The sequence below is a fragment of the Girardinichthys multiradiatus genome, chromosome 5, assembly GCF_021462225.1.
Source record: "Girardinichthys multiradiatus isolate DD_20200921_A chromosome 5, DD_fGirMul_XY1, whole genome shotgun sequence".
NCBI classification, from domain to species: Eukaryota; Metazoa; Chordata; class Actinopteri; order Cyprinodontiformes; family Goodeidae; genus Girardinichthys; species Girardinichthys multiradiatus.
The window spans coordinates 5,581,957-5,592,407 of record NC_061798.1 but is presented as its reverse complement, the minus strand read 5'-3'; the positions used below and the strand labels follow the sequence as shown (position 1 = coordinate 5,592,407).

General features: G+C 43.2%; 1 protein-coding gene across 2 annotated transcripts; it reads right to left on the bottom strand.

Annotated features, from left to right (window-relative positions):
* Positions 1-1,258: 1,258 nt before the first annotated feature.
* Positions 1,259-10,451, bottom strand: LOC124867917 (B-cell receptor CD22-like). 2 transcript variants are annotated; one of them, XM_047364607.1, is made up of 10 exons: positions 10,336-10,451; positions 9,844-10,094; positions 9,515-9,736; positions 8,207-8,476; positions 7,707-7,964; positions 7,058-7,318; positions 5,647-5,728; positions 5,484-5,556; positions 2,755-2,969; positions 1,259-2,675 (listed from the first exon to the last, which is right to left on the bottom strand). In XM_047364607.1, the coding sequence occupies exons 2-10, from the start codon at positions 10,040-10,042 to the stop codon at positions 2,603-2,605; spliced, it is 1,653 nt and encodes a 550-aa protein (XP_047220563.1). In that variant the 5' UTR covers positions 10,043-10,094; positions 10,336-10,451; the 3' UTR covers positions 1,259-2,602. The 2 variants fall into 2 exon arrangements, with proteins under 2 accessions (XP_047220563.1, XP_047220565.1); XM_047364609.1 differs by lacking the exon at positions 10,336-10,451 and having other exon boundaries at positions 2,755-2,966; positions 9,844-10,101.

Below are 10,451 nucleotides of genomic sequence, written 5' to 3'. Positions count from 1 at the left end.
TAGATAACTTTGTCACCTCTGAACTCAAGGAGGGTCTAGGACCATAAAACACAGACTCTTTGAAGTTGAGATAACACCGTCATGTTTGGTATAAATACTGTGTGTAAATGGTGTTCGTGGCTCTGCCTAACTGACTTGCTTGGTGACAGGGTCTTCAAATGCTTAATGCCTTTGAATAAAACTTATAAAGACAAAGTCCGGATTTTCTCTTGTTGTGAGTCAACTTCTCTCACACTTTGATAAGGAAATTCCACAACAAAACTATTAAAACTATTGTTAAGAACTGAGTTCTACTTCTATTAATTTATATTGGCACTATTTATTTTATTCTCTGTGCTTTATTTTATATACTTTTATCCTATTTACTCTAGTTTATTATTATTATTTGGACTCCGCTCTTTTTTTTTTTTATCTAACACATATATATATATATATATATTTTTTTTTTGTACCATCAAATCAAAACAGAATTCATCAACGGGCCCCCAACATCTCCCGGAAAACAGGCTTCTATCAAACACCTAGTTTTGATCCGGTTTTCCGCATTGAGTTCTACTCTCGGAGATTGCAGGAGTTTTAGAATGAGATTTGATGGCACCTAATGTCCAAATCAGAATTCCCCATGACACATCTCAGCAATCAACAACTTTATGTTAACACCAGCAAGGTTTCGGGTTGTCTCACTGAGTGTATCATGTGATTCTGCATTCATACACACACCCTTGTTTATTATCAGGCCTCTACAAAACGCCTACTTAGTTGGTTCTGTCTCACCTGTGTGTTCGTTCACACTGTATGTCGGAACGCGTTGATCCACCTCCCGGTGCCCCTCGGTCGACTCGGCGGCTACCAACTCAAAATTCACTACAGGATTTTCGTTCTCCAGACGTTCTGGAGGCTGCGGACTGGTCTTTGATTGTTTATCCTTGGTGGAGAGCTCCAAGTCTCTGAGTTGGGAAGTCCTTCTTGTCATCATCCTAATATTTAGCTCCCTCCACAGATTCTCTACCAGATTCAAGACGGGATTCGGACCGGGGTCAATCCGAAGTGTTAATATTACCCCCAGCCAGCAAAAAAATATCGGTCAAATTAAAGAAATACTTTAAATCTGGAGCAATGTTGAACATGATGTTTTTTGGGGTATTTTTCTGTAAAACTCATAGAAAATTGTATTGCCAGTTTCATTTAGATTTTGTTAATTCCCCAAGTCCTAAACAAGCATGTAGCCATCATGGTAAAGGAAATATAGGGACAATAATTGTCTAATAAATATATATTTATTTAACAGCTTAGTAAAACAAGAGCAATCATGTCAATAAAAAATAAACATAAAACAAAGACTTAAGCTCAGCCGTACAAATCTGTGTAGTTAATGAGATTCACAAACATCTCACTCACTGGCCACTTTATTAGGTACACCTGTTGAATTTCTTCACAACGCTAATAGTGATTTGGATGATTTCATGGCAGAAACTCAATGCACGTAGGAAGCCAGACCTGGTGAAATCGACTTGTTGAAGATAAAAGCATCAGAATGGAAAAGAAAGGAGATTTAAGTTACTTAAGTAAATATAATATGGTTGCTGTTGCCAAAGAAGCTTGTATTAATGTTTCAGAAACTGCTAATCTACTGAGGTTTTCACACAAACAATCATATCTACTCTTTACAGACCATTCCCCATATGGTCTGCTAATAACATGGTCCACATTTTGACATATGATCCGTAAAGAAACAATTTGATCTCTGGACGCAGAGCGGGAAAAGGCCACTGGGATCTTCTCCTTTGAGCTACAAACTGGAAACTGAGCAGGAATTCAATTCTACAATGAAGGCTCACCCAAATTAGAAAATTTGAATTAAAAAACTAATTGGAAATTTTGCTGCCTGGTCCAATGATACACAATTCTAGCTGTGACATTTAGATAGTAAATTCAGAGTTTGGTGAAAACAACATGAAAGCATGAACGCATCCTGATTTGTATCAACAATTCAGCCTGCTGCTGGTGTAATGGTGTGGGAGTTAGTTTCTTGGCAGAGTTTGGGCCCCTTAGTACCAGTTCCTGAGTATTGATGCTGGCCATGTCCATCCTTTTATGACACAATGTACCATCTTCTAATGGCTCCTTCTAGCAGGATAATCCCACAAAGCTCAAATTATCTCAAGTTGGTTTCTCAAACATGACAGTGAGTTCACTGAGTTCACTCTGGTGGTTGCCACAGTCACAAGATCTCAATCCAATAAAGAACCTCTGGGATTTGGGGGAACAAGATATTTGCATCATGGAAATACAACCAGCACATGTTCAGGAACTGTGTGATGTTATCATGTCATCGTGGACCAAAACCTCAAAGGAATGTTCTGACACCTTGTTAAATTTTTGCCACAACAAATTATGGCAATTCTGCAAAAGGGGCCCATCCTGGTATTAGCAAAGTGTACCAGAGGTTCTGGTGAGTATATGTATACTAGTACAGTGTTAATGCAACCATCTTACCTCATTTGTTGTTAGATAATCTACTTTTTTTGCTTTCTGATAAACTGAAAAGGAAACAAATACTAGTGGGTAAAATACTGGACAGGAGTCACAGATGTATTGTTGTTTATAATCCGTTGACTTTGCTGACTGTGCTGTACAGTGCACATGATTCCTCGGAAGCATCATGACTGCTGATACTGCAAAGGGACAAACACGCATTTGTAAGGATAAGATGTGTGAACATATTGATTTAAAGAAAGCAACATTCTGACCCACCTAGATGTGCCCCTGATAACAACTGTTGAATACTCCACATCTACCTCCTCCTCTTGAGGCGTTTTGGCTTCAGCTGGCATGAAGTTGGAGTAGAGAGGTTCGTCTTGAGTTTTAGAGAAAACTACACTAGTATAGTAAAGGTTATCTTCATCTGTTGATCTGTTGATTCTGGGTGCTGCAGTTGATAGAGTCTCCAGCTGTTGGCCCGAGTTCTGCTGATGACAAATAGTGCATTCAGAAGAGCAAAGTAATGTTGCTGATATTATGAAGCCATCTAAAGAACTGATATTAGCCCAGCCCCAACAAAACTCCCCTGCAGAACCACAGCCTCCCATAAACTGACAGACTAACTTAGGACTAACTTAGCCCTTCCTTGAACCGCCACCTTAAAGTGGTGGAGGGGTTTGAGCGCTCAAATGATCCTAGAGGCTATGTTGTCTGGGGCTCAAATGCCCCTGGTAGGGTCTCCCATAGCAAACAGGCTCTAGGTGACGGGTCAGAAAAAGAGCGGTTCAAGAATCTTTCATGAGGACTAATATATCGAGGCACGCGACGTCGCCCGGTACGGCGGAGCCGGGGTCCCTCCCTGGAGCCAGGCCTGGGTTCGGGACTCACCGGACAGCGCCTGGTGGCCGGATTGCTCCTCGTGGGACCCGGCCAGGCCAATCCCGAACCTGCAGGAGGAACCGTGAGGGACCAGTGCAAAGAGGATTGGGTGGCGGACGAAGGTGGAGACCTCAGCGGCCCAATCCCCGGATGCTTAGGCTGGCTCTAGGGACGTGGAATGTCACCTCGCTGGGGGGGAAGGAGCCTGATTCCGGGGGATCTTGGAGACATAGAGTTCGAATGGACCATGTTCTCCGCATCTATCGACGATGCTGCTGCCCGTAGCTGTGGCCGTAAGGTCTGCGGTGCCTGTCGTGGCGGCAATCCCAGAACCTGGTGGTGGACAAGGGCAGTAAGGGTTGCTGTCAAGCTGAAGAAGGAGTCCTATCTGCTGTGGTTGGCTTGTGGGACTCCAGAGGCAGCTGACGGGAACCATGAGGCAAGGCGTGCTGCGGCCCGGGCTGTGGCAGAGGCAAAAACTCCTGGGAGGAGTTCGGTGAGGCCATGGAAAAGGACTACCGGTTGGCCTCGAAGAGATTCTGGCAAACCGTCCAGCACCTCAGGAAGGGGGAGCAGTGCTTCGCCAACACTGTTTATAGTGGGGGTGGGAGGCTGCTGACCTCGACTGAGGACATTATCGGACAGTGGAAGGAGTATTTTGAGGATCTCCTCAATCCTGCCATCACGCATTCCCTGGTGGAAACAGAGGCTGGGGACTCCGGTGACAAGGCTTCGGGGTGGATGAGATCCGCCCTGAGTACCTCAAATCTCTGGATGTTGTGGGGCTGTCATGGTTGACACGCCCCTTCAACATTGCGTGGTGGTCGGGGACAGTGCCTCTGGACTGGTAGACAGGGGTGTTCCAACTACAGGGGGATCACACTCCTCAGCCTCCCTGGTAAGGCCTACGCCAGGGTATTGGAGAGGAGAGTCCGGCCGATAGTCGAACCTCGGCTTCAGGAGGAGCAGTGTGGTTTTCGTCCCGGCCGTGGAACACTGGACCAGCTCTATGCCCTCTACAGGGTACTCGAGGGTTCATAGGAGTTTGCCCAACTGGTTCACATGTGTTTTGTGGACCTGAAGAAAGCATTCGACTATGTCCCTCATGATGCCCTGTGGGGGGTGCTCCAGGAGTATGGAATTGGGGGCCCTTTATTAGGGCCCATCCGAACCCTGTACGAGCGGAGCAGGAGTTTGGTCCGCATTGCCGGCACCAAGTCGGACCTGTTCCCGGTGCATGTTGGACTCCAGCAGGGCTGCCCTTTGTCACCGGTCCTGTTCATAATTTTTATGGACAGGATTTCTAGACGCAGCCAAGGGCCGGAGGGGGTCTGGTTTGGGGACCAGTGGATTTCGTCTCTTCTTTTTGCAGATGACGTGGTCCTGCTGGCCCCCTCTAGCCAAGACCTACAGCATGCGCTGTGGCGGTTCGCAGCCGAGTGTGAAGCGGCTGGGATGAAGCTCAGCTCCTCCTCCAAGTATCTCGGGGTCTTGTTCATGAGTGAGGGAAGAATAGAGCGGGAGATCGACAGATGGATCGGTGCGGCTGCCGCAGTAATGGGGCCACTGTGCCGGTCCGTTGTGGTGAAGAGAGAGCTGAGCCAAAAAGCGAAGCTCTCGATTTACCGGTCGGTCTAAGTTCCTACCCTCACCTATGGCCATGAACTTTGGGTCATGACCGAAAGAACGAGATCCCGGATACAAGCGGCTGAAATGAGCTTCCTCCGTAGGGTGCCCGGGCACTCCCTTAGAGATAGGGTGAGGAGCTCGGCCATCCCGGAGGGGCTCGGTGTAGAGCCGGTGCTGCTCCACATCAAGAGGAGCCAGTTGAGATGGCTCGGGCATCTATACTGGATGCCTCCTGGACGTCTTCCTCTGGAGGTGTTCCAGGCACGTCCCATGGCCCAGAATACGGCCCAGGACACGCTGGAGGGACTATGTCTCTCGGCTGACCTGGGAACACCTTGGGCTCCCCCCGGAGGAGCTGGAGGAGGTGTCTGGGGAGAGGGATGTCCGGGTGTCTCTGGTGAGTCTGCTGCCCCCGTGACCCGGTCCCGGATAAGCGGAAGACGACGAGTACGACTACGAGCATTGTTCAAGTGTTAATGTAAAGGAAGACTAACACCCGAGTGGTTTGTCCAGATAACTCCTGGTCTCTCTCTGGTCTCAGAAGTTTGCCTTGAAGCCATCTTTTTTCTATAAAAATACAAATCAGGAAATCAATTAGCAAAAGAAAGAATCACAAGATATTCAACAGCCGTAAAGAAGTACAATTAAACTGCTTACCTAAAAATGATAAAGGCAGACAAAAATAAACCAAAGAGGAATATAAAAGTGATGGATCCAGCAACAGCAGTTGTAGCTGAACCTAGGATAAAGGGATAAAATTAAATAAACATTTAATGAATACCTAACACTCCCAGAAATAGAAACATGCAAATGGACAGGAAAGTGCCAGGCCAGTAAGGAAATTAATACATAAAACAATATTAAAGGGAAGTTGAAGTAGGAAGTCACAGAATTAATAAATTAAATGGTTCTTTGACTTTCTTGTTTTAGCAGTTGGCATAAAAAGTATAAACTTCCAGCCAGCTAACAGTGAGGATCTGCCAAAGGATATGGAACAACAAGGTGTAATTCACACACATGGCGTGTACCAGCTGATACAATACAGGTAAAGCAATTTGCAAACATAGCCTAGATGTGTATAGACAGCAGAATGTAGTCCGTCTAAAAGCCTTTCACATGACAGCTCTATCATAATCTCCAAAGACCCGCTCTTCTTGAAGCCGCTTATTTGGACCACATCCTGCATATTCTCAGTTCAACCCCCTCCCCCATGCTACCTTAATCCTTACAGAGGTCACACCGAGACGATGTACCACAGACTGTTATATGCACACCACGATGGACCCAGATGTCAGCAGAGACATAAACAAGCGATGTTTAACTCAGGTACGGTAAAGGCCTTAGGGCAGCCTGTTTTTAGATTGTTTTCATCGCCAAGTTGGGTTCACATTGAGAAGAAAAAATTCAAAGTGAAGATAAATGTCTGTTTTTGATTTTTTTGTGTGTGAAGTTCTGTGCCAGCCTGAAGAAATGGGAAATTTTTAATTTGTATTGCTTTAGATGCAAATGAGCATCTTTAAAGAATTCAGTTTTTAATATTGAATATATTAAAATATTGATTATTTTGACTAACTTGTCGGATTAATTAGCTATAAAGAAAATAAGAAGCTACTATTTTTCATATATGTTTCAAAGAAGTGGCAGTTCAAAAGCACTGAATAACACAAACTTCTAGCTGGAGCTGCTGCCTAAATTTTCGAGATCTAAGCCAAGCTTCAAAAGTATCTCAATCTTGTTTAATGGAATAACTACTCCTAAATTATTATGGATTATATTAAAAGGTTCATGAATTCTAAAATAGCAGATATAACATATTTACCTTGAGAAATACCCCCTTTTTTAAAGAACTTTGACATATATTCACACGGATTCAAACACACCGTTTCTTGATTGTTACACATCTGGATCATAAACATTGCATGCTTTGACAATCTCAGGAAGATCATCTGCAGAACCAAATATTATTTTAGCTCCATCAGACCTTATGCTGAAGACCTGTGTGTGCACGTGTGAAAAAAAACATTTAATTCAGTAAATATATTCATTGTAATTAATTAAAATAGCTTACTTAAAACCACAATCAGATATAAGGTGGAGTTATGGTGTCCTCTGCTATTTCTGGCCTGACAGTAATAATTTCCACCATGTTCATGTCTGATGGCCTCAATGGTGAACATTTGTCCAGATGCTGCTGGTGAAGTTGTGCTTTCTTTGTACCAGGTATAGGTAGCTGCTGGGTTAGCAACACTGCTGCAGATCAAGTTCACTGAACCACCCACTGCTATCTCACCAGGAGGATTCACAGACACAGAGGGAAGCCTTGGAGAATCTGGAGGAGAAGGAACATAAAAATGCTTCATGTTTAGAGCAACTTTTTATCAAGCAGCCTAATTTAAAAATCATATGTCAGAAGAGTGGTAGTAAATATTAACAAAATTTTACATGTTTTTAAAAATAAGCTTCACATTTTAAAAATTGGAATTCATTGCATATACAGTATAATGCAGTTTAGTATAATAGTTGGAACAAACTGCATCTTTGTTACAAGGCTCCATACAAAAAAGTCTCTAAAGGTCTGATTTAAAACTGGTGCTGGTGGTTTGGGGTGACTTAGGCATTCCAGGATATAATCAGTAATATTACAAGTTTGGTTCCTCTGTCAAGGTTATGCAAAAGTATTTAGACAAACTTTCTGATGGTACCAATTTTGTACTTACACTCCACATTTATATGGACAGATGAAGAGCTGATCAGTCCATATTGGTTCTCAGCTTGACAATGGTAGATGCCGCTGTCCTCAGACCTGACAGAAGTTAATTGATACACACCTTGTTGTCCTTGAAGCATAATTTGGTTGTCTTTGTACCAACTGTAATTAGGTGCTGGGTTACCATCACTGCTACAGGTCAGATTTACTGAAACACCCTCCACTACTTCCCTGTGACTCTGTGACACATCTGCACGCTTTGGAGCATCTAAGAGAAAAGGAGAAACGTCTGACAATGTGTCGAGAGACTTGTTATTACTGTACATGGAAAGTAGCCAAGAGCTAGAGTTCTAGAACCTCTACTCTGCCAGTGAAAGCGAGTCATAATCTACAACCTGGAAAGGAGATGTAGACCTACAGCCTAAATACGACAGAAGGGATTTCCCTGGGTTAAACTGATGCACAATCTTAAAAAACAAAATTTGTAGTCAAACCAGCTGGATTACTTACATTTCACATCAACATTAAGATATTTAGATTGGCTTTCCCCCAACTGGTTCTTGGCTACACAGCAGTAATCTCCAGAGTCAGACAATTGGATGGAGCTCAGGAAAAGCTGTGAATCTTCACTAACATGTTGAAGAGCTGAAGTTTTAGTCTTCTTGTACCAAGTGTAGTAAGCGGGTGGATTAGCTTGACTCCTGCACCTCAGTGTTGCTGGCTTGCCTTCAAATATGTCACCTGAGGAATCGACTGACACAGAAGGAGAAACTGGAGCATCTGGAGAAGATGGAAATAACAGGCTATTTTAGATTTTTGTAGGAAACTGGTCATGGTCTGTGTCTGCAGGTGTGGGAGATGTGGAGAACCGTTAATTACTTTCTTCAAATTCCGAAGTCTACATACACCAAGATTACTATTCCTTTAAACTATTGGGAAAGGCACACATAATGATGTCATTGCTTTGTAAGCTTCTCATAGATGAATTCATAACATCTGAGTTCAATAGAGGGACATCTGAGGATGTATTTTAAGGGAACACCTTGAACTCGCTGCTAGAAATCAGAAATCAGGAAAAGAAATCGGGGCAAGATATCAGGAAGAGTGTCATGGACCTCCAAGTCTGAAACATCATTGGGTACAACTTCCAGAAGCCTAAAAGATCCCCATTCACCTCTTCAAACAGTTAAATGCCGTTACAAACATCATGTCCAGCCATCATATTGTTCAGGAAGAAAATGGGTTCTATGTCAAAAACATAAATTCCAGAAAGAATCCCAGAACGAAAGCATAGATGGTGAAAGAAGCGGATAATTTTGGCCATTATCCAGAGTGAAGCGAGTTCCAACATGGTCTGAAAGGCCACTCAGAGAGGAAGAAGCCATTACTCCAAAAGCAACATAAAAAGCCAGATTAAAGTTAGCAAACTAAGGGACAAAGACCTTCATTTTTGGAGACATGTCCAGTTGTCTGTTTTTGCCCACAATGACTATCTTTACTTTTGGAGAAAAAATGGGGAATCTTTAAAGACTGAGAATCCCATCCCAACCAGTGAAGGTTTATAAAATGAGCAGTCATGCAGGGCGACAGAGAAAGGCAAGCAAGGGCCCCGGATAAGAATATACTTCTATAATAATAATGATCTGTCAGTTTGTCAGAACAGGTTTTCTGTTGCTTTTATGCATGTGCTGTTTCACATCCTGCTGGCTTTTGTCCTAAGAAAGATTAGCTCTGAGTCTGAATTTCAGTTATCCCTGCAGTGACAACTGAAAATGTCAGCGTGATTGTGTGTTTTTTCTGCCCTTAGAGTCAACTCACACACTTCCGGAGCTCTGTATTCCTCATGCTCTGATACAGCACAGGAGATTTTATCTGTAATGTTAATGGGGCCTTTATAGGTAGATTCTGTATGGCCAAGGTTCTGTCCATTCTTGAACCAGATGTAGTGATAGACAGCTGGAGTGCAGCTGCTGTGACACTTCAGCTCTGCATATGTTGTGTCCTGCAAAGCTGAAGTTTTTGTCACTTGAATCTGGAGAGCTGGAATAGGACACAAAGAAGCACATGAGTCATAAACCACATTCTCTCAGTAGCAAATAAGACTGTACGGTTGGTTTAAATATTCAGCAGTTAATGTTCATCAGTACCTGTGACAGTTAGAGTTGTTCCATGTAAATCACTCCCCCACTTAAACCTATGTGTTTGGAACATAAATCGATACTCTGCTGAATCACTCTCTCTTAAGTTAGTAATTGTCAGGTTGGACTGCCCTGTTGTGTAAGTGACATCCACACGACCTGCATACTGAGAGTCTTCTATGAGGGTCTCTGGGTTCAAGGGATCCATCCATTTCTCACTGCGTCCAGGACTGAACCAGAATGCTGATACGACATTGAATCTATTGTAAAAGGAACCAACGGTCACAGAAGAACCTTTGAATGCACAGATTCTTCCTTTACTGTACGTTACTTTATAGCAGTAGTAGCCGGTACCTGAAAGATAAACATTTGTTTCATCCACTGTGATAATTTTTACTTTTGTAGTTTATGAGTGTAAATCAGACTTTGGTGTAAAACATGAAGGAAATCATCAAACTATAACTAACCCTAACCAAATTTAAATAATAATAATAAACTCACAGAATAAAGGGGAAGGAAAGTCCTCGTGTCCTTTAACAGCGCAGGCCATGCTGTCAAGGTATGAAAATGGGCCAGAATATACAGACGTCACTGTGTTGATTGTTTTTCCATTTTTG

Bases quoted from the DNA above. Each gene is read 5' to 3' on its own strand.
- LOC124867917 (XM_047364607.1), bottom strand. From the start codon at position 10,042: ATGGATCCCTTGAACCCAGAGACCCTCATAGAAGACTCTCAGTATGCA. The intron at 8,477-9,514 runs GTGAGTTGACTC...CATCTTCTCCAG, and splicing joins ATACAGAGCTCCGGAAGTGT to ATGCTCCAGTTTCTCCTTCT. The intron at 2,676-2,754 runs GTGGGTCAGAAT...GTCCCTTTGCAG, and splicing joins GTTATCAGGGGCACATCTAG to TATCAGCAGTCATGATGCTT.